The sequence below is a fragment of the Mobula birostris genome, chromosome X, assembly GCF_030028105.1.
Source record: "Mobula birostris isolate sMobBir1 chromosome X, sMobBir1.hap1, whole genome shotgun sequence".
Classification (NCBI taxonomy): domain Eukaryota; kingdom Metazoa; phylum Chordata; class Chondrichthyes; order Myliobatiformes; family Myliobatidae; genus Mobula; species Mobula birostris.
Genome location: NC_092402.1, coordinates 84,331,817 through 84,356,621, shown reverse-complemented (window position 1 = coordinate 84,356,621; position 24,805 = coordinate 84,331,817). Strand labels below are relative to the sequence as shown.

Genomic DNA, 24,805 nt, shown 5'->3' with positions numbered 1-24,805 from the left:
ATGTCCCCTTAGCTATTCAATGTCACCCTCTAGGATACTGGAAATAGTTATCAATTTAAGGTATCCGCAAAGGTGGTTTATTTATGAAATTAACATAACCAGCCAATATCTTTACAATTGCTTTCTTTCCCAGTACTTGCTTCTGAAACATTCTGTGACTTGAAACTTTTGCAGTTCTTCCACATGGAACAATCCTCAAAGGCAATGAAAGTAATAATTATTCTCCTCAGAGATAGGGCAGTCTGTTACAACTAATTCTGTCAGCTACAGACACTGAGCCTCAGCTGGTGACATTGCACAACAGCCATTGGTAGCCCTACTTTGAATGCCTGGCTGTGTCACAGATGGATCAGAGGTCTAAATCAATTATTGTCTTTCACTTCTCTTACTTCATCCCTTAGTCCCATTTTGGTACATGGTCCTCAATTCTAGCCATCACCAAGTTTATAAAATCTTGCACAAGAAATTGACACAGTATTAGTGCATTGGTATACAAAACATGACTACTGTGTGTCACTTTCTAAGTCACACTACGCAACTTTCAGACAAAAGAGTGAAAACAAATCTTAAATTCCAACAAGGTTTGGGAACAGCTTCTTTCCAACTGTGATAAGACTGCTGAACGGATCCTGACCCGGATCTGGGCTGCATCCTCCAAATATCTGGACCTGCCTCTTGGTTTTTTTTGCATTACCTTATTTCCCATTTTTCTATTTTCTATTTATGATTTCTAATTTAAACTTTTAATATTTACTAATTTTAACTATTTTTAATATTTGTAATCCAGGGAGTGTGAAGCACAGAATCAAATATCACTGTGATGATTGTATGTTCTAGTACCAATTGTTTGGTGACAAAGTATAAAGTGTAAGTATAAGACCCCTGTTCATCTGCTCCTCACATTCACCCTCCTGTATTTTCCACCCCAGAAATATCTGAGCAGCTGACCATGTTGACTGAGAGATTTTGAAGGTCTTTTTACTTACTTCAGTCCATGGCATGTTGACATGGCCACAAATGAGTTTGAAAGACCTCTGATTTTCCCATGGTAGTAACAATGTTCACCATCCTAAAAGTGAACAACAGTGAGATTAGTGTTACGCCATGTACTGCTTCTTCACTGTGCATTAAACTAGCGTGCAAGGTTCATAGTTGGCTATCTAAAGCTCCACATGTAACAGCAGGCCACTTTTTTAAGCCACTGGTATCAAAGCAGAAGATTTCCCGGTGAAGACCAATTTCATTGCTGCTGTGTTGATGCAGATTCCAGAACAACATATACCACAAATGGTCACAGATCAGAAATGTTTAGAAAGTTAATCTAAAAAGAAATTGGAGTGATGGATAGATTAAAAGGTAGAAATGTTTACAAAATAATGAAGCACCAGCACAATTCAATATCACTCTCAGTTTTCTCCACAACAGAAAGACCTATACTATGACTGTTTGTAAGTTGCCTGATTAGTAATATTTAGTTGAAACACTCTCCCTAATCTCCACATTAAGTCACTGATTGAATAATTAGCAGAGACAAAGGATATATAAATTCTCTATCTGGTGGGAGTTGGAGGTTGATAGGTGGGGACACAGGGAATGAAACTGACCCATGACATAGCCAATTTTACACATTGCACCCATTACTTTTCACTGACTCCAAAGGAACTTTACACTTGCTTTAAACAGATTTCATCAAATTGATGCAAACAACTATTCACTGTGATTAAGCTTCATAGCTCCTGCAAGCATTGTCTGAGAAGAATTCGCTTTGTGGGAAGTCTGTGAGACCGTCAACATTAACCTCTGAAGACTCTTTAAGACTGATGTCTTAGGACTAGGTTGATGACGTTATTTGAATGCTTTAGGTAGTGGCTAGCCCAACAGTCATAGGTGTCTCAAACATCTTTTCAGGGCCTCACTTAGATAATGATATCATCTAACATGCTTGGAGCAGGGGTGTTGCTGCAACATCTTGTTCCTATCTCTCTAATGAAATGGGTTGTTCATTATGTTGATAACATGCAATGACAGATATTTAGTCCTTTCTGATGATACAACTATAATATGAACTCCTTCCATCTGAGAAGATGCAGCTCAATGCTGATTCTGAAGAAAAGGCAGTGACTTGTGGCAGTTTGGTGCTCATAGTAGTGGCCAATCAGCATTTGGGATAGATTGATGAGGTAAGGCAGGGGCAAGAAGAGTGGCTACTGTACGAGCGGCCCTCATTAGAGTGGTCAGAGTAGGGTCTTTGAAACATAGAAAATCTACTGCACAATACAGGCCCTTTGGCCCACAAAGCTGTGCAAAACATGTCCTTACCTCAGAAATTACCTAGGGTTACCCATAGCCCTCTACTTTATTAAGCTCCATGTATCTATCCAAGAGTCTCTTAAAAGACCTCATTGTATCTGCCTCCACCACCGTCGCCGGCAGCTCATTCCACACACTCACCACTCTCTGTGTAAAAAAAGCTTACCTCTGACATCTCCTGTGTACCTACTTCCAAGCACCTTAAAACTGTGTCCTCTCGTGCTAGCCATCTCAGCCCTGGGAAAAAGCCTCTGACTATCCACATGATCCATGCCTCTCATCATCTTGTACACCTCTATCTTGAGGCTTTAGCTCTTCGAGGCTTGAGTGAGAGAAGGCCAAAAAAAGCAGTAGGGTAGAGTTTTTTCTCTCCCACAGTTTAGTGTTTTTTCTTCTTTATATTTGCTCAGTTAGGAACAGTAGAGATGCCAGGCAGGATAGTGGACTGCTCGTCTTCTGAGATGTGGGAAGACAGAGAGACCTCCAGTGTCCCTGACGACTACACCTGCAAGAAGTGCATCCAGCTGCAGCAATGTGTTAAGGATTTGGAGCTGGAACTGGATGAACTCCAGATAATTCAGGAGGCTGAGGGGATGATAGATGGGACAGATAGAGAGGTAGTTACACCCAAGGTGCTGGATACAGGAAACAGAGTGACAGTCAGGAAGGGAAAAGGGATTAAGGAACCAGTGCAGAGTATTCCTGTAGTTATTCCCCTCAACAACAGGTATATCAATTTGGATACTGTCGGGGGGATGGCCTACAAGAGGAAAGTCACAGTGGTCGGGTCATAGGCACTGAGTCTGCCTCTGTGACTCATGTAGGAAGTGGGGAGAAGAGGCATGCTTTGGTAAGGAATTCATAAATTAGGGGTCCAGACAGGAGGTTCCGTGGGCAAGAATGAGATTCCCAGATGATATATTGCCTCCTGGGTGCCAGGGTCCGTGACATCTCAGATCAAGTCCTCAGCATTCTTTAGTGAGAGCGTGAACAGCCAGAGGTCGTGGTCCATGTAGGTACCAATGACAAGGGTAGGATGAGTGACAAGGTTCTGCATAGGGGTTTCAGGGTGTTAGGTGCTGAGTTAAAGAGCAGGATCGCCAGGGTTGTGATCTCAGGATTGCTACCCATGCTATGTGCTAATGAGACCAGGATGAGGAAAATCATACAATTTAACACATGGCTAAGAAGAGGGGGGAGGAGGGAGGGATAAGATTTTTGGATCATTGGGCACTCTTCCAGGAAAGGTGGGACCTATACAGAATGGATGGTTTGCACCTGAACTGGAAAGAGGCTCGTATCCTAGCAGGAAGATTTGTTAATGCTGCACAGGGGTGGTTTGGGGGGGAGGTGAGGGGGTTTAAGTAACAGTCACAGGGTGATGTGAACCAGACTGCTAAACAGATAATGGAGAGGTTGTAGAGAGAGATGTTGTTAAGACCTCGGACAAAGTAAGGAATCAAAAAGTTGAGGATGGTGTGAATAGTGTCTTGAGCTGTGTATATTTCCACAAGACCATAAGACACAGGAGCAGAATTAAGCCATTCAGCCCATCGAGTCTGCTCCACCATTCCATCATGGCTGATCCTGGATCACACTCAACTCCATACACCTGCCTTCTCACCACATCCTTTGATGCCCTGACTGATCAGGAAACAATCAACTTCCACATGAAATATACCCTCTGACTTGTCCTCCATGTAGCAGAGCATCCCACAGATTCAATAATCTCTGCCAAAAAAAATCCTCCTTATCTCTGTTCTAAAAGGTCACCCCTTAATTTTGAGGGTGTGCCCTCTAGTTCTGGATACCCCCACCATAGGAAACATCCTCTCCACATACCTTATCTAGACCTTTCAACATTCAGTAGGTTTCAAAGAGATCCTCACAATTTCTTACAAATTCCGGTGAGTTATAGGCCCAAAGCTGCCGAACGCTCCTTATTGCAGAGGTCCGATCAGCGGCGGGAGCAGAGCACTGCAAACTAAATAAAAGTACAGGAGGGACAAGCAGGGCAGCAAATATCGGGAGTAGGCCAGTAGCAAGAGTAGAAGCGTCAGGCTTTAGCTCAAAGGAGGCTTCAGCTTGGAGAAGGTGTTGGCTCTGGCTAAGTTTCTGTTAAGGTTTTCTTACTGTACCTAGTGTAGTAAATGGCTGTTGTGTGTTCTTCATGCTGGAAGTTGGAGTCATGGGAGACCCAGAGTCTCCAGAGAAACTACATCTGCATGAAGTGCATCCAGCTGCAGCTCCGTGAAGACTGTTAGGGATCTGGAGCAGCAGCTGGATGACCTTCAGCTTGTGGAGGAGAGTGAGGAGATCATCGATCAGAGTTACAGGAAAGGAGTCATCCCGAAGTTGCAGGAAGTGAGTAGCTGGGTGACTGTCAGGAGAAATGGAAATAGGCGGTTAGCGCCGAACACCCCTGTGGCCATTCCCGTCAATAATAAATATATTATTTTGGATACTGCTGTGGGGGATGACCTCCAGGGAGAATGCCATGGCGACTGGGTTACAGGCACTGAGCATGGGGCTGTGATGTCGAAGGGAAAGAGAGAGAAGAAGGGAGCAATAGTGATAAGGGACTCGATAGTGAGGGGAACAGACAGGAGATTCAGTGGACGTGAACAGGACACCCGGATAGTGTATGTTGCCTCCCAGGTTGCCAGAGTTGGGGAAGTCTCAGGTCATGTCCACAACATTTTGGAGAGCGTAGGCAAACAGTCAGATGTCTTGGTACATATTGGTAGCAGCGACATGGGAAGGAAAAGCAAAGAGGGCCTGAAAAGAGAATTGAGAGAATAAGGTAGAAAGCTGAGAAGCAGGACCTCCAGGGTAGTAATTTCTGGATTGCTGCCAGTGCCACATGCCAGTGAGGGTAGAATCAGGATGATTCAGCAGATAAATGCGAGGTTGAGAAGCTGGTGCAAGGGTCAGGGCTTCAGGTTCCTGGATCATTGGGATCTCTTCCGGGGGAGGTATGACCTGTTGAAAAGTGACAGGTTGCACCTGAAGCCGAGAGGACAAATATCCTTGCGGGCAGGTTTGTTGGAGTTGTTGGAGCTGTTGGTGAGGGTTTAAACTAATTTGGCAGGGAAATGGGAACCTGAGTGATGGGACTCAGGATAGGACGGATGGTAAAAAAGTAAAGATAGCGTGCAGTCAGGTTGTCAGGAAGGGCAGGCAGGTAATGGGACATAGCTGTACCCAACATGGTGAGTATCAGTGCATTAGGGATGCAGAATCAAAAAGGTTAGCAAATACAGTACTCAAAGTGTTGTACCTCAATGTACGAAGTATAAGAAATGACATGGATGATCTTGTTGCACTAGTACAGATTGTCAGGTATGATGTTGTAGCCATCACTGAATCGTGGCTGAAGGGAGCTGAATGTCCAAGGTTACACATTGTATCAGAGGGATAGGAAGGTAGGCAGAGGGGGTGGTGTGGCTCTGCTGGTAAAGAATGGCATCAAATCACTAGAAAGATTTGGCATATGATCAGAAGATGTTGAATCCTTGTCAGTTGAGTTAAGAAACTGCAAGGGTAAAGGGACGTTGATGGCAGTCATATACAGGCCTCCAAACAATGGCTGGGAGGTGGACCACAGATTACAACAGGAAATAGAAAGTTGTGTCAAAAGGGCAATGTTATGATAGTCATGAGAGATTTTAACATGCAGGTCAATTGGGAAAATCAGGTTGGTAATGCTTCTCAAGAGAGTGAGTTTGTTGAATGCCAAAGAGATGGCTTTTCAGAGCAGTTTCTCATTGAGCCTACTGGGGGATCAGCTAAACTGGATTGGGTTTATGTAATGAATCTGAGGCAATTAGGGAGCTTAAGGTAAAAGAACCCTTAGGAACCATCGATCACAATTTGATTGAGTTCAGCTTGAAATTTAAGAGGGAGAAAGTAAAGTCTGATGTAGCAGTATTTCAGTGTAATAAAGGAATTTACAGTGGTATAAGAGAGGAGTTGGCCAAAGTAAATTGGAAGGAGCTGCTGGCAGGGATGTCAGCAGAGCAGCAATGGCGTGCGTTTCTGGGGAAAATGAGGAAGGTGCAGGACATGTGTATTCCAAAAATGAAGAAATACTCAAACGGCAAAATAGTACAACCATGGCTGACAAGGGAAGTCAAAGCTAATGTAAAAACAAAAGAAAGGGCATACAACAAAGCAAAAATTAATGGGAAGATTGGGAAGTTTTTAGAAAACTTTCAGAGAGCAACTAATAAAATCATTAGAAGAGAAAAGATGAAATATGAAAGTAAGCGAGCAAGTAATATCACAGTGGATAGTAAAAGTTCTTTCAAGTATGTAAAAAATAAAAGATGAGAGTGGATAAAGGACTGCTAGAAAATGAGGCAGGAGAAGTAATAATGGGGGACAAGGAGATGGCAGATGAACTAAATGGGTATTTTGCATCAGTCTTCTCTGTGGAAGACACCAGCAGTATGCCTGATGTTGTAGTGTGTGAAGGAAGAGAAGCGGGTGCAGTTACTATTACAAGAGAGAAGGTGCTCAAAAAGCTGAAAGACCTAAAGATACATAAGTCACCTGGACAAGATGAACTGCACCCTAGGGTTCTACAACAGGTAGCGTGAGAGATTGTGGTGGCATTAGTAATGATCTTGCAAAAATCATTGGACTCTGGCCTGGAAAATTGCAAATATTACTCCACTCTTTAAGAAAGGCGGAAGGCAACAGAAAGGAACTTATAGACCAGTTAGCCTGACCTCAGTGGTTGGGAAGATGTTGGAGTCAATTGTTCAGGTTAAGATGATGGAATACTTGGTGACACTGGACAAGATAGGACAAAGTCAGCATGGTTTCTGACTTTGTCCTATCTTGGACAAACTTACCTGACAAACTTGTTGGATTTTTTTCAGTAGAGTACAAGCAGGATAGATAAGGAGGATGTAGTGGATGTTGTATATTTGGACCTTCAGAAGGCCTTTGACAAGGTGCCACACATGAGGCTGCTTACCAAGTTAAGAGCCCATAGTATTACAGGAAAGTTACTAACATGGTTAGAGCATTGGCTGATTGGCAGGAGCCAGTGAGTGGGAATAAAAGGATCCTTTCCCTGGTTGCCTGCCGGTGACTGGTGGTGTTCCGCAGGGATCGGTGTTGGGACCGGTTTTTTTTTGTGTCGTATATAAATGATTTAGATGATGAAATAGATGGCTTCGTTGCCAAGTTTGCAGATGATATGAAGGTTGGTGGAGGGACAGGTAGTGTTGAGGAAACAGGTAGGATGCAAAAGGACTTAGACAGATTAGGAAGATGGGCAAGAAAGTCGCAAATGAAATATAATGTTGGAAAATGCACGATCATGCACTTTGGTAGTCGAAATAAATGTGCGGACTATTTTATTTTCTAAACGGGGAGAAAATCCAAAAATCTGAGCTGCAAAGGGACTTGGGAGTCCTTGTGCAGAACACCCTAAAGGTTAACTAGCAGGTTGAGTCAGTGATGTGGAAGGCAAATGCAATGTTAGCATTCATTTCAAGAGGTCTAGAATAAAAGAGCAGGGATGTGATGCTGAGGCATTAGAAGGCACTGGTGAGGCCTCACTTTGAGTATTGTGAACAGTTTTGGGCCCCTCATCTTATAAAAGATGTGCTGGCACTGGAGAGGGTCCAGAGGAGGTTCACAAGGATGATTCCAGGAATGAAAGAGTTATCACACGAGGAATGTTTGATGGCTCTGGGTCTGTACTCGCTGGAATTTAGAAAGGATGAGGGAGGATCTCATTGAAACCTTTTGAGTGTTGAAAGACCTAGACAGAGCAGATGTGGAAAGGATGTTTCCCATGGTGGGAGACTCTAGGGGAAGAGTGTACAAACTCAAGATAGCGGTATGTTCATTTAAAACAGAGATGCGGAGAAATTTCTTTCGACAGAGGGTGACGAATTTGTGGAATTTGTTGCCACATGTAGCTGTGAAGGTCAGGTTGTTAAGTGTATTTGAGGCAGAGATTGACAGGTTCTTGATTGGACATGGCATCAAAGGTTATGGGGAGAAGGCCGAGGAATGGGGCTGAGGAGGGGGAAAACAAAAGGATCAGCCATTATTGAATGGCGGAGCACACTCGATGGGCCAAACGGCGTCATTTCTGCTCCTATGTCGTGTAGCCTTTTGGTCTTGTATGTTAACCCCTTCATTCCTAGAATCATTCTTGTGAACCACCTCTGGACTCTCTACAATGACAGCACATTTTTTCTGAGGTATGGGGCCCAAAAATGTTGATAATACTCCAAATGTGGCCTAACTAGTGTCTTATAAAGCCTCAGCATTATCTCCTTGCTTTTACATTCTATTCCCCTTGAAATAAATGCCAACATTGCATTTGCCTTCTTCACCACAGACTCAGCCTGTAAAATTATCCTTCTGGGAGTCTTGCACGAGGACTCCAAAGTCCTTCTGCACCTCTGATGTTTGAACCTTCTCCCCATTTCGATAATAGTCTGCTCTACTGTTAATTTTACCAAAATGCGTTATCATACATTTCCCAGCACTGTATTCCATCTGCCACATTTTCATATGAAGAGCATTTGATGGCTCAGGGACTGAATTCACTAGAATTCAGAAGAATGGGGGGGGATGATCTAAGCCAATTTACAAACTCATCCTGAATGCCGAGCGACTGAACCTTCTTGACCAAACTCCCACGTGGGACCTTGTCAAAAACCTTGCTAAGGTCCATGTAGACAACATCCACTGCCTTACCTTCATCAAGTTTCCTGGCAAATTCCTTGAAAAACTCTACAAGATTGGTTAGACATGTCCTGTCACGCACAAAGCCTTGCTGACTATCCTTAATCATCCACGTCTATCCAAATACTTATATAACCGGTCCCTTATTGTACCTTCCAGTAACTTTCCCACTACTGATTTCAGGTTCACCAGTCTATAATTTCCTTGTTTTTATTTTTAGAGCCTTTCTTAAACAATAGAACAACATTGGCTATCCTCCAATCGTCTGACACTTCACCTGTTACTAAGGAAGATTTAAATATCTATACTAGGGCCCCACCAATTTCTACACTTGCCTACCACAAGGTCAGAGGGAACACTTTGGCAAGGACTGAGGATTTATCCACCATAGTTTGCCTCAACACAGCAAACATCTCCTCATTATTCTGTACACGGTCCATGAAGTTGATGCCACTTTGCCTCACTTCTCTGGACTCTGTATCCATCTCCTGAGTAAATACAGATATAAAAAATCCATTTCAGATGTTCCCCATCTCCTCTGGCTCCATGCATGGATTACCATTCTGGTCTTCCAGAGGACCAATTTTACCCCTTGCAATTCTTTTGCTCGTAACATACCTGTAGAATCCCTTATGATTCTCCTTCACCTTGTCTGCTCATGTCTTCATTTAGCCCTCCTGCTTTCTTTGCTAAGTGTTCTCTTGCTTTCCCTGTGCTCCACAAACACCTCCTCTTTTCCTTCCTGCCGATACCTGCAATACACCCCCTTTATTTTCTTAATCAGGATTTCAATATCTCTTGAACACCAAGGTTCCCAAAACCTGTTATCTTTGCCTTTTATTCTGACAGGCATATACAAGCTTTGTACGGTCAGAATTTAACCTTTGAAGGCCTCCCACTTACCAAGTATACCTTTGCTAGAAATTAGCCTGTCCCAATCCACACTTGCCAGATTCTTTCTGATACCATTCAAATTGGCCTTTCTCCAATTTAGAATCTCAACCAGTGGACCAGACCTATCTTTTGGTATATTTCCTTTGAAACTAATGGCATTGTGATCACTAGATGCAAAGTGTTGCCCTACACAAACTTTTGTCACCTGCCCTGTCTCATTTCCTAATAGCAGATCTCCTATCTCACTCTGTTATTGGGTCTGCTATGTACTGATGAAAGAAACTTTCCTGAACACATTTGACAAACTCTACCCCATCTAGTCCTTTTACAGTATGGGAGTCCCAGTCAACATGTGTAATACGAATAAACTCGTAGGCTTCCAACCGGGTACAAATATCGATTATAACTGACAAACTCTGCCATCTTCTTCAGAGATGATGCCTGGACATGTCTAATCCGATGGTGTTTACACCCCCGTCATCCATCCCTCCTGATTGGTTTGTCCTCATCCAATCAGGTTTCCACACTCATCCTTGTTTACAATTGATTTCCAGTTCTTACTTAGAGCGAGACCTTTGTCTTTGTTTAAATTCTTTTCCTCTAGTTTTATTTCAATGGCTTCCTTCATCAGGCAGTCCCAAAAGCTATTGGCGTGGCACAGGTTTGTGCCATCAAAGTCATTGTGAATGCAATGTTCTGCTACCGCTGATTTCTGCGGGTAACCCAAACAGATACACCTCCTGTGCTCCTTGATGAAGGTTTCCACCATGCGTTCCATCTGGCCAATATACGCTGCTCCGTATTTACAGGGAATCCTGTAAACACCAGCCTACCCGAGTTCCAGGTCATCTTTGACTGCATTCACAATCGTATAGGATTGACTTCAACAGCACAAAACTGCTTTGCCATGCCAATGGCATTTGGGATGGCCTAGTAAAGGCTGTAAAAGGGAGGTGAGAGTTGATATTGGACCACAAGAAAATGATGTTGGTGAGGTAGTAATGGGGGACAAAGAAATGGCAGATGTACTTAATGAGTGCTTTGCATCAATCTTCACTGTGGAACACTAGCAGTGTGCTAGAGGTCTGTGAGTGTCAAGGAGTGCCATTGCTATTACAAAGGAAAATGTGCTAGGCAAACTCAAAGGTGGATAAGTCACCTGGACCAGATGGACTATGTCCCAGAGTCCCGAGAGAGGTTGCTGAAGAGATAACGGATGCATTGGCCACGATCTTTCATGAATCATTTGTTTCTGGCATGGTCCCAGAGGACTGGAAGATTACACGTGTCACGCCACTCTTAAGAAGGGATGAAAGGAAATCATAGGCCAGTTAAGCCTAACCTCAGTGGTTGGGAAAGTGTTGAAGGCTATTATTCAGGATGAAGTTTCAGAGTACTTGGAGACTAATGATAAAATAAGTCAAAGTCAGGATGGTTTCTGTGATGGGGAAATCTTGCCTGACAAATCTGTTGGAGTTCTTTGAGGAAGTAACAAGCAGGGTGGACAAAGGAGAGGCAGTGGATGTCATTTACTTGGATTTTCAGAAGGTATTTGATAAGGTGTCACACATTTATGTTACGATTTATGTCAATGATTTAGAGAAAGGCATTGTGAATAACATCAGCAAGTTTGCTGATGATACTAAGCTGGGTGGCAGTGTGACATGTGATGAGGATGTTAGGAGAATTCAAGGTGACTTGGATTGGCTGGGTAAGTGGGCAGAAACTTGGCAGATGGCATTTAATGTGAATAAGTGTGAGGTTATTCACTTTGGGAGCAAGAACAGGAAGGCAGATTATTATCTGAACGGTGTAGAGTTAGGTAAGGGAGAAATACAAAGAGATCTAGGAGTACTTGTTCATCAGTCTCTGAAGGTGAATGAGCAAGTGCAGCAGGCAGTGAAGAAGGCTAATGGGATGTTGGCCTTTATTACAAAGGGAATTAAGTACAAGAGCAAGGAAATCCTTTTGCATTTGTACAGGTCGTTGGTGAGACCACACCTGGAGTATTGTGTGCAGTTTTGGTCTCCAGGGTTAAGGAAGGACATCCGGGCTGTGGAGGAGGTGCAGCGTAGGTTCACTAGGTTAATTCCTGGGATGTCCGGACTGTCTTACGCAGAGAGGTTCGAGAGACTGGGCTTGTACATGCTGGAATTAAGGAGATTGAGGGGGGATCTGATTGAGACATATAAGATTATTAAGGGATTGGACAAGATAGAGGCAGGAAATATGTTCCAGATGCTGGGAGAGTCCAGTACCAGAGGGCATGGTTTAAGAATAAGGGGTAGGTCATTTAGGACAGAGTTGAGGAGGAACTTGTTCTCCCAGAGAGTTGTGGAGGTGTGGAACGCGCTGCCTCAGAAGGCAGTGGAGGCCAATTCTCTGGATGCTTTCAAGAAGGAGCTAGATAAGTATCTTATGGATAGGGGAATCAAGGGTTATGGGACAAGTCAGGAACGGGGTATTGATAGTAGATGATCAGCCATGATCTCAGGATGGTGGTGCAGGCTCGAAGGGCCGAATGGTCTACTTCTGCACCTATTGTCTATTGTCTATTAACAAGATAAAATCCTATGGCGTTACAGGAAAGATACCGGCATGCATAGCGGAATGGCTGACAGGTAGGAGGCAGCAAGAGGGATCAAAAGAAGCTTTTTCTGGTTGGTCAGTGTGTCTCTTCTGCCCTCCTCCCTTCTAAGTCACAGAGGCAGACTCAATGACAGTCCCAGCCACTGTGAATCGCCTCTGTTAGGTCATTTCCTCCAACAGTATCCGAAGTGATATATCTATTGATGAGGGGGATGGCCACAGGAGTACTCTACACTGACTCCTTAACCCTTTTCCCTCCCTGTCTCCCAGTTTCCTGTGTCCTGCACCTTGGGTGTAACTACCTCTCTATTTGTCCCACCTATCACCCCAACAACTTCCTGAATTATCTGGAGTTCATCCAGTTCCAGCTCCAAATCCTTAACGTGGTTTGCTAGAAGCTGAGGCTGGATGCACTTCTCGCAGTTGTAGATAATGTAGGTCTCCCTGCCTTCACACATCCCACAAGAGCAGCATTGCACTACCTGGCCTGTCATCTCTACCTAGATGAGCAGATATGAAAAAGAGAATGAAAAAACCTGAGCTTTTCTTTCCTTTGCTTTCTCTTAGTGAAGCCTCTCCATGGAAGCCTCGAAGAGCTTAATATCACCACTCTGTCTACGTCCACTCAGATCCACTGTGCTTGCCCCTGCTTTCCTTTCATTTGATCTTGCTAATTAATCTCAAACGCCAGTTGGCTGCTGGTCAAAGCTCTGTTACGCTGCCATGAATCGCTCCTGCATTTTATCCTCGGGCAGTGGACCTGATTGAAGACCCCTTCTCTCTAAACTCCCTGAACTCGCTATGTAGAGTTTCATCACTTGTCCTACCCCTGTCATTGGTACTTACATGGACCATGACTTCACCCCACCATTCAAGAAGGTTGAGGACTCAATCTGAAATATCCCAGACCCTGGCACCTGGGAGGTAACAGACCATCCAGGAATCTCGTTCTTGTCCACAGAACCCTAACCATTCCCCTAACTGATGAATTCCTTATCAAATAGCATGCCTCTTCTTCCCCCTTCCCTTCTGAGTCACAGAGGCAGACTCAGTGCCAGACACCTGACCACTGTGAATCTCCTCCCAACAGTATCCAAAGTGATATATCTATTGATGAGGGGGATGGCCACAGGAGTACTCTACACTGACTCCTTAACCTCTTTCCCCTTCCTGACTGTCATCCAGTTTCCTGTGTCCCGCACCTCGGGTGTAACTACCTCTCTATATGTCCTATCTATCACCCCCTCAGCCTCCCGAATGATCCAGAGTTCATCCATTTGCAGCTCCAGCTCCTTAACGTGGTTTGTTAGAAGCTGCTGCTGGATGCACTTCTTGCAGTTGTAATTTATTTCTGATTCATGTTCATCATCTAACAAACACTTCCATAAGATGTATTTCAGATACTATACATATATATCATATAGTCATATTTGCCACAAATTTCCACGTAATATTTATCTAAGGTGTACACTTATAGAAAAGAGGAAAGAAAGAACAAGCAAAAGGAGAAAACCATGTACAAGTAGGGAGTGATCTTTTTTTACAAGATATTCATTGATTTGTGAGAATAAAATCAGGCCTATGAGGTGTTATGCAGTTAAACCATTTTTCCCAGTATCAATCAAATTGTTCCAACTTATGATTAACAGATGCTGTTATCTTCTCCATTTTGTAAATATCCATTGTAATTTCCATCCATGCGTTTAAAGTTGGGCTCTCCTGTGATAACCATTTCCTGGTAAGGGTCTTTTTACCAGCCACCAGCAGTATATTCATTAAATATTTATCTCTTTTCAACCATTCTTGAGCTATATACCCAAAATATATGGTCTTACTTTCTAAGGGTATTTCACATTTAAAGATGTCTTGTAGGGCATTATGTATCCCACTCCAATAGTCTTTGATAACAGGGCATTCCCAGAAAATATGATAATGGTTTGCATTTTGATTTCCACCATTTCTCAAGCAGACAGGGAGGTTACTATCATAATGGGATTTCTGAGAGGGTGTAATAAAATATCTTATCAAGTTTTTCCATCCAAAACTCCCTCCATTTCTGTGAACTGGTACACTTCCATTCATAACTCCATATTATTGTCCATTCTTCCTCAGATATAATTATTCCTCCTTCCTTCTCCCATTTTGTTTTAATCTATGAAGTTGAATGTATTTTAAGACTTGACAAACCTTTATACATGCTTGAAATTATTCTACTACCGTTGTCTGAATTATATGCTTTTCTAAATAGCTCTATCAGACATGCACTTGCCTTGGTTTGCCTTGCACTCTAGGCCTTTTACCTTGCCATATATATCTTGATAACATTTTATTTCATTCATTGAATTGATTTTGGTTCATCTCTACTGGTAGGGTCTGAAAGATATAGTAGTCTGGGCAGTATATTCACTTTTAATAGATTCAATCCTTGAAATGAGACTAAAAAAAGGAATTAGGTTCCATCTTGTTACATCTTCCTTAATTTTTTATATATAGGTGGATAATTGCATTCTGATAATTTTGCCAAATCTTTTGGCATAATGATGCCCAAATATTTGAAAGACTCTGAAGGATATCTACTCTGAAGGATATCTACTTTCAATTTCTCTTGGTGGGCTATAGTTATATGAAAGTAATTGGGTTTTATCTATGTTGATCTTGTATCCTGATAATTGACCATATTGTTCAAAGGATTGCATCAATTTAGGTAAAGAGTATGTTGGTTGTCCTAGATAGATCAAAATGTCATCCGTGTAACAGGCCAATTTATGCTCTGTCCCTTTAATAGTAATTCCCCTGATATCTTCATTTTGTCTGATGTATTGAGCTAATGGTTCCAGATATAATGCGAAGAGTAGCGGTGACCATGCACAACCCTGTCTCGTGCCCCTTTCTAGGGTAAAACTGTTAGATAAATATCCATTGAATTAATCCTAGCAGTAGGATTGTCATATAGTGCTTGTATAGTTTTAATAATTGTGTCATGTAGACCAAATCTATGTAAAACTCTGTAAAGAAAATTCCAATTAACGGAATCAAATGCCTTTTCAGCGTCCACGCTTATCACTATTGCTTCAATTTCATTTTTTTTATATGATCCATAATGTGAAGTGTCCTTCATGTGTTGTCTTGTGTTTGGCGTTGTTGTATAAAACCTGTCTGATCATTAAGTATCGGTGTGGGTAGAAACTCTTCTAATCGTTTGGCCATGTTGGAGGTAAATAATCTGTAATCCACATTAAGAACAGATATTGGTCTAAATGACCTACATTCCATTTTATCCTGCCTTCTTTTGGTATAGCTGAGATTATCGTCTCCTTCCAGCTGGGTGGAATTTGCGCCTTTTTGATAGCCCAGTTCAGTGTGGGGAGTAAAACAGGAATTAACTCATTTCTAAACTCTTTATACCACTCTGCCGTATATCCAACTGATCCTGGCGACTTGTTTAATTTAAGCCTACTAATTGCAGTTTTTAGTTCAGCTTCAGTTGTGTCAGCAGTCATCGTTCTATTTTGTTCTTCGCTTAAAGTGGGTAACTCTGAAGAATTCAGCAAGGTGTCAATTTGGGTTATGCTTCCTCCTGGAACTTTGGAATATGTAATCTAATGGCTCCGTCTGTCTAAGTAGACAATGGATGCGCCCTGTTTTCCGGGGCGCAGACCTGGGTGATGAATATGGAGATCCTGGGCTGCCCAGACGTCAAGATCCTCCTCTCGGCCTCGCGGATGTGGTCCAAAGGAATGCGAAGCAGTACATTTGGCATCAGCTTGGCTGCAGGAGCTGCCGGGAGGTGACGTGATATGTCATCCAACCGCCTTAGGGGCTCCACTCCGGATTTGTGTAGGGTTTACTCCTCCTCCTTCTCTTCTCCCCAAGATGCCCACAAGGCAGTGGGATCCGTAACCCTGGATAAAGCTTCTTGAATTTCATTTAGCTTATTTTTTTTATCACTTTTGTTCTTGGATCCCTAATTCTATGAATCGTATTTTCTGTTATCTTTTTTTTTTCAGTTTCCATGCCAGTATTTTCATAGATTTAGATCCACTTTCATAGTGTCTCTGTTTCAGAAACATTAAATTTTTCCTGATTTCTTGTGTAGCCAAACTATTAATTTCATTCCTATTTTTTAAAACTTTCCTCCAATGTATCCTGTGCCAAACTCAATTTGTGTTTTTTTTCTAGTTCCTTCAGCTTATTTTGTAATTCCTCTAATATTTTCTTCCTTTTTTTTCTTATATGAAGATATCGCTATAATTTTCCCTCTTAAGACGGCCTTCAGAGTATCCCATAGAATGGGAGGTGAAACCTCTCCATTATCATTGAATTCTAAGTAAGGACAAATTTCTTTTTTAATTTGTTCCTTAAAATAGGGATCATTGAGTAGAGTTGAATTTAGTTTCCAAATAGTATTCTTTGGTTGTAGGTCAAAATCAACAGATAAATATATAGGTGCATGGTCACTTACGTCTATTGTCCCAATTCCACAGGCGATTATTTTGTGTCTACATTTTCCACATGTTATGAAATAGTCTATTTTTCTATATACGGAATGCGGGGCAGAATAATGAGTGTAATCCCTTCTGTCGGGGCAAAGGTCCCTGCATATATCAGTTAGACCAACATTCTCAAAAAGTGTGTTAACTTTCTTATGGTTTCATAGGTTTTTCTATTGGAAGAGTCTAACTTTGGTTTTAATTGTAAATTTAAGTCTCCCCCACATATCAAGAGACCTTCTGTTTCCGTTACCATAATATTAGTAATTTTCTGGAAGAAACTAATATCACTTCCTGGGGGTGCGTATACATTCAATAAAGTAACTGGATTTCCATCTATATTCCCCCTTACCAGAATATATCTGCCCTCCTTATCTCCCATTTCGAATACCTTTTCAAAACTTAGCTTACTTGAGATGAGAATAACAACTCCTCTCCTATGTCCTGATTTATGAGGAGAAAAACCAATTAGTGAAGCCCATTCTCTTTAATTTTCCATGCTCATTATCACTTAAATGAGTTTCCTGTAAATATACTACATGGGCTTGTTCTTTTTCATTTTGGATAGAATTTTACTGTGTTTGATTGGATTTAACAGCCCATTGTCCTCAGCCATATGTTTTCATCTATCAGTATATCATTGAATCGATCGACTCCCTGAACAAATAAGAATCAAGAAATGCGAAAGGTAACAAAGGTGTCATTCCAAGGCTGAGGTCTCTGGTAGATGACCTTGGGTTGAGCTAGAGGAAATGTCTAGCCATGGGGGATAGCCTCTCCTAACTGTCCATTACACAGAAATGATTTCCCTGTGTATTCCTCCCATGTATATATTCTCATTTAGGTGGGGAAAAAGGAATGAATGAATAAAAAAATAAAATAATTGAGTAATATAAAATCCACATTGTAATATGTATTTCTTGAGATAAGTACAGCACTGTCTATTTTTGCTTCTGTTTAGCTTATCAACACTTGAAATTAGTCAGACCTTATGCCTCTTCTGGAGGGGGTGAGGGCCGTCTTCTGAAAACTCAGTCTCTTCCTGATATTCTTCTCTCGCCCTCCTCCCGTCCCCTGCTTTCTCAATTCTCTCACTATTTCCCAGGTGGAGCGAGATAGCTGCTCAGCCAGGCTTTTCCTCGGTTTGATCATGCTGACGGGCAACCCTCTGTCCTTCCTGTCTGCAGTCGCCTCTTCCACTGTCTGATACAGCTGCATCCCGTCTTCATAACACACTCGCAGTTTAGCAGGGTACAGAGGCTGGAAGCTAATCTTTCTTTGCTTTAACATTTGCTTCGCTTCAGACTATTCCTTACATTTCTGCAGGACTGCTGGGGGGGGTAATCTTGATCAAAATATATTAATTTCCCATTCAAAAATACCTTCTTTCCCCAGGCCTTGCGCAGAATCTCTGCTTTGGTTTTGTACCGAAGGAATCTAATTACCATTGACCATGGCTTATCTTCCCTGTCTCCAGAAGACCTTGGGACGAGCGCGTGGTGTGCTCTCTCAATGTCAAGTTCCATAGTCGAGGGAATCTCCAGCGTGTCCTGTAATAACTTTTCTACAAAATCTTCCTTTTTCTAAGCCAACTTTCCTAACCCAAGTCTATTTAAAGCAACACACTATTAGTCATTTTCATTTCACCAAACTCTTAATTACTGAAATTAACCAGGCACACTCTTCATTTGAAAAAATTTTTCTTCATACCTGTTTAAAATTACATTTTCACTGACTTAAATCATTTTCTTTGATCTTGTTTTCCCAATGTCATAATACAACTGGAATACAACATGTACTGATATAAGATCTTAAATACTGTACCCTAGTGAGATTGCCTTAATTACCTATGTTCTAAAATACAAAGCTTGATTTCCTTTGATAATTACCTTCCAACACATTTTTTTAAATCTTCGTCATCTACATGGAAAAATCCCAACACAGTTAAGAGTCACACTTGGAGCAAGAATAGATGCTAGCCACATTCGTTCTGGTGGTGCAATCACTATCATTAAATACAGATCCTAGAGATCCACAAGCTTCAAACAAAGACTGCAGTCTGCTGACTGATGCAGAGGTAGTAGGAGCTGGCATTACTCAATCCATAATGTAAATTTTATGACAGTCAAAAGTAAGAGGTCTACAGAAAATGCTGGAAATCGGAAATGTTAACTGTCTCAGCCTGAAAAATACTGTTTCTCTCTCCACAGATGCCAGCTGATCTGAGTATTTCCAGCATTTCGTACTTTTGCAATTTAGTACCTTTGAATACCTGGTTCTCTGGGTGAGGTCAATAGATGTCTCACCTCCATTGCCCTGAAAGCTCCATATTACCCCTACATTTCATTAAATTTTCATTGCAGTGCCTCCCTGTGTGTTTCTATCATCTCAGTTATGATTAGCATGCTGACATTCTTCTGTAATCTTCCAAAATAATAACATTGCAAGAGCCTGATGCTAATAACACTTAAGGTAACTGGAATAAATGATGACAAGACCAAAGAAACACTTATTCATAAAACATTTTCAGCATTCTAACTTGTTCAACAAAATTTAACAAAGATCAATTAGGAAATGTTAGCCAAAGTGACCTAAGACTTGATCAAACTGGTTTTAAAGAATGTCTTAAGAGAAGCAGAGGTGTGAAGGCTTGAGGATGGAATTCCAGTGCTGAAGCAGGGGCAATGGGGGAGCATGAGGAAGTTAAAAAATGATAATCTCATTGCTGTTTACTCATCAACATGAACACCAAAATATTAGAACAGAAACCAGAGGATTTTTAAAAATTATGTTTTTGATTGCACAGCAGCGTAGACACAGTAGAAGTGTTCCCACGCAGGTCCAGAGCAGAGCTTGAGAAAACTAGTCTCCATAAAAAGAGAGGTACTGTCTAGTGGTCTGAGTCAGAGTGGTAGGGCTTCGGCTCACGAATCTTTGGCGAAAACAGGCGGAGGCAAGGTAAGTAGGTAAGTTTATTTCTTATTTATTTTTCTTATTTAACTCTAGTGGGAATAGGGGGTATGTCTGTAGGGCCAGGGTTCTGTTCTGGGTGTCAGATGTAGGATTTCCAGGAGACTTCCAGCCTCCCCGATGGCCACATCTGCACCAAGTGCATCAAGAAGCAGCTCCTTGGAGACCATGTTAGGAACCTGGAGCTGCAGCTCGATGACCTTCAGCTTGTTAGGGAAAGTAAAGTACAGGAGCTACAGGGAGGTAGTCACCCCAATGCTACAGGAGACAGATTAATGGGTGACTGTCAGGAGAGGGAAGGGAAAACATCAGATAGTGGAGAGTACCCCTGTGACCATACCCCTCAACAATAAGGACTCCACCTTGAGTACTGTTGGAGGAGATGACCTAGCTGGGGAAAGCAACAATGGCCGTGCCTCTGACCCTGCAGCTCAGAAGGGTAGGGAACTGAAGGTGCTGGCCTCAGTAATAGGGGACAGATAGGTGGTTCTGTGGACACGAGAAGGTGTCATGGTCCGGATCGGGGTCCCTTTAAATTTACCTTGTTCATGTTACGATCTGGACCGTTGATTCCCTGTTTTCCCGTGTCCCTCGACTTTGGTGATCAGAGGCAATTAACGCTCGGCTGAACCGGTAGTTTATAGTCTCCGGCTTTCAGCCGTTCAGCGCGGGAGCGTCTGCAAAGTCACGGTGTGCCAATGTCATCTGGCCAGAGTAAGCCTAGTCTCTGCCGAAGCGAGTGCCGGTAATTTGCCTCTCCTCACCGGAGCAACCCAGTCCACTTACCTCGCCGAAGCGAGCCTGCAAAGTTTCCTCATCAAGGTGGGTCCGTCAGTTAACCCGCCGGAGGGAATCAAGAACCGCTGTCCACTGTTCCCGGGCCAAGTCGAGAGCTCGGCACTACCCAGAGGCTCCAAGTCAAGTCCTGGCTCCGGGGGCATCCAAGCACAAAGTCAAGTCCTGGTCCTGGCGGTCTGTGATTCCTGTCCTACCCGCTTGTCTGAATCCCTTCTCTGCCCCTCTCGCCTCTAGCCATCGTCTGCAGCCCCCGCCTGCACTTCGGTCTAGTTCCATCACCGGAGCTAGATAGGTACTGTCTGGTGTTCATCGTGTTGGTCTTGTCTTGTCTTGTCCTCACCTCCGTGGGGTAATTCAGGCCGTCTTGCCGTTGCCCCGCGGGGAGTCATGTCTTGTCTTGTCTTGTCTTGTCCTTGCTTCCATGGGGTAAGTCAGGCCGTCTTGCCGTTGCCCCACAGGGGGTCATGTTCTGTCTTGTCTTGTCCTCGCCTCCATGGGGTAAGTCAGGCCGTCTTGCCGTTGCCCCACGGGGAGTCTTGTCTTGTCTTGTCCTCGCCTCCGTGGGGTAAGTCAGGCCGTCTTGCCGTTGCCCCGCGGGGGGGTCATGAGTCCCGGCCCTATGTCCTGTACCCAAGGAGGGGTCCCGACTCTGTGTTCTGTGTATGTGTCCGTTCTGTGTATGTGTCCATGGTTTCATGTACCTGCTCTCCCTAGACCGAGGCTCTGTGTTCCCATGTTCCTCCTCTCCCTAGCCCATGTCATGTCCATGCCTGGGTCTGGGGTCCGAGCCCGAGGCAAGACCCAGGTACTGGGTCCTTGCGAAGTCTCTGGCTCAGAGTCCATACCCTAGCCTCTCCATGTCTCCACTAGTTATGGGAGCCGATTCCGAGTCCTAGCCCAGACCCTTGTCCCAGCCTAGTTGTAGTCCTCAGTCCTTGTCCAGTTCACTATTCCTGCTCCTGCCTTGCTCTCCTGATTTCGAACAATAAACTAAATTTAATTAACCTCACAAGATGTGTCTTGCATTTGGGTCCACCCTTGCTCCCAATGTCCCCGCCACTGTGACAGAAGGAAACACAGATGGTAGTTTGCCTCCCAGTGCCAGGGTCCTTGATGTTTCTGGGCACATCCAGAATATCCTGAAAAGGGAGGGTGAGCGGCCAGAGGTCATGGTACATATTGGTATCAATGAAACAGGTAGAAAAAAGGGAGGAGGTCCTGAAAAAAAGAATAAAGAGAGTTTGGAAGGAAATGAGAAGCAGGACCTCAAGGGTCGTAATCTTGGGATTGCTGCCTGTGCCATGCGACAATGAGTATAGGAATAGAATGAGGTGGAAGATAAATGTCTGGCTGAAGAATTGGAGCAGGGCGCAGGGATTCAGATTTCTGGATAATTGGGACCTCTTCCTGTACAAAAGGGGCAGATTAAATTTGAACCCAAGCAGGACCAATATTCTTACAAGCAGATTTACTAGAGCTGTCGGAAGTGGTTTAAACTAATATGTCAGGGGGAATGGAACCAGTCTGATAGAGCTGAAGGTGAACCAGCAGGTTTACAAGCAGATGACGGGTGTAACATGAATGTAAGGAAGGACAAGCTAGTGATTGGGTACAAGTGCAGACAGAGCAAAGAGTTAAATTGTACCATAGAAGCAAAATTCAAAAAGGCGAAGAATGCAGGACTGTAGGTGCTGTATCTAAATGTGCATAACACTTGGAATAAGGTGGATGAACTCGTGGCGTAATTAGAGATTGATCGGTATGACATTGTGGGCATCACTGAACCGTGGATGAAAGAAGGTCAGAGTTGGGAGCTTAAAATCAAAGGATATATTTTGTATCGAAAGGACAGGCAGGAAGGCACAGGTGGTGGTGGTGTGGTTCTGTTGGCAACAGAATTACATCTTTAGAAAGAGGTCACATAGGGTCAGAGAATGTTGAATCTTTGTGGGTGGAGTTAAGAAATTGTAAGGTTAAAAAATCCGTTATGGGAATCATAGATAGGCCTCCAACTAGCAGCCAAGATGTGGGGATGAGTTTGCAAAGGGCGCTGGAAAAGGCATGTAACAAGGGTGTTACATAATTCATGGATATCTTGTGACTGTCTTATGAGAATGATGTAATTTCCCCACCAATGTGAGGTCATGTGATGACATGTTCTCACCGGATATATAAGGGTAGACCTCTGGTGACAGAGTTAGTTTTCAGTTAGATCGTCAGGCAGATACTTCGCTACGCTGCGTATTCTCATGACGCAGAATAGTTTTAAAACGGAGTTTTACATTCTATTGTAAGGTACAGAAGTGTTGGGCCGGTAGTTTTACCAATCGCTGCCAGGTTTGTTGCTGTATCTTTCCAGTAGTATTGGAGAGTGAAGACAGGAACCTGAAGGAGTTGTTCGGCGGTTTTGGAGAGGATCGACCATTATTGAATTCAGGAAACAGTGATCTGCATGAGATAGCCTCTGCTAAGAGCAGAAAAGGTTGTGCAGTATCTAGTTTCCAGAGGAAAAGGTCAGTGCCTTTAAACCATTTTATTTCCGTCGTCGTGAATCCAGCGGACAAGGCAGGTTCCGGCTGGGATCGACAGTAACATCGTGTCTCTGAGGAATTCTTTACTTCAGGGAAGTCTCTCCTGATTGACTGTATAAATCTCTTGGACTTTCAAATTTACCATTCTAAGAACTGTGTTCCAATTTACCATTTTAATACTGTGTTCGCATTTACCGCTTTAAGAACTAGTACTGAGTTGGGCGGTTTATTAAACCGCCGCATAGCAGTTTACTTCTGGTTAAGGTTTTCGTTTGTTTATCTTTTTAATAATTTTGAGCACAGTTTAATAAATGGTTATTTGTTTGTAAAACCTGACTCAATTCTATATTCATTGTTGCTGGTCACATGACAAGGGCAATGACACAATTTTAATGGGGGACTTCAACATGCAAAGGGATAGGGAAATTCAGATTGGTGTTGGATCACAAGAGAGGGAATTTGTTAAAATGCCTACGAGATGGCTTTTTAGAGCAGCTTGTGCTTCAGTCTACTCGGGGAATGACAGGGGTAGGCAACCATAGCTGACAAAGGAAGCTAAAGACTGCATAAAACCCAAGGAAAGAGTATATAGTGTAGCAAAGTGTGTGGGAAATTGGATGATTGGGAAACTTCTAAAATCCAACAAAAAGCAACTAAAAAAGTTAGAAGAAGGGAAAAGCTGAAATACGAGGGCAAACTAGCCAATAATATAAAGCAGGATGCTAAAAGAATTTTTCAGTTATATAAACAATAAAGGTGAAGTGAGAGTTGATATTGGACCACTGGAAAATGATGCTGGTGAGGTAGTAATTGGGGACAAAGAAATGGCAGATGTACTTAATAGGAACTTTGCATCTTTCTTCACTGTGGAAGACATAAGCTGTATGCCAGATGTTTGACAGAAAGCTCTTAAAGTGGATAAGTCACATGGACCAGATGGACTACATCCCAGAGGTCTAAGAGAGGATGCTGAAGAGATAGCAGATGCATTGGTCATGATCTTTCAAGAATCACTTGATTCTGGCATCGTTCCAGAGGACTGAGAAATTGCAAATGACACTCCACTCTTTAAGAAAGGATGAAGGTGAAAGAAAGGAAATTATACGCCATTTAGAAACATAGAAAACCTCCAGCACAATGCAGGCCCTTTGGCGTACAAAGCTGTGCCGAACATGTCCTTACCTTAGAAATTACCTAAGGTTACCCATAGCCCTCTATTTTTCTAAGCTCCATATATCTATCCAGGAGTCTCTTAAAAGACCCTATCGTATCTGCCTCCATCACCATCACCAGCAGCCCATTACACACACTCACCACTCTCTGCATAAAAAAAACTTACCCCTGACATCTCCTCTGTACCTACTTCAAGCACCTTAAAACTGTGCCCTCTCATGCTAGCCATTTCAGCCCTGGGAAAATGCCTCTGACTATCCACATGATCAATGTCTCTCATCATCTTATACACCTCTATCAGGTCACCCCTCATCCTCCGTCACTCCAAGGAAA

General features: G+C 42.9%; 1 protein-coding gene across 1 annotated transcript in view; it reads right to left on the bottom strand.

Moving 5' to 3' along the window:
* Positions 1–24,805, bottom strand: part of adam11 (ADAM metallopeptidase domain 11) — a 242,953-nt gene that overhangs the window by 197,427 nt on the left and 20,721 nt on the right. Inside the window, exon 3 of the mRNA XM_072248984.1 lies at positions 987–1,069. Coding sequence (XP_072105085.1) covers positions 987–1,069 — 83 coding nt within the window. The remainder of the gene's footprint in view (positions 1–986; positions 1,070–24,805) is intronic.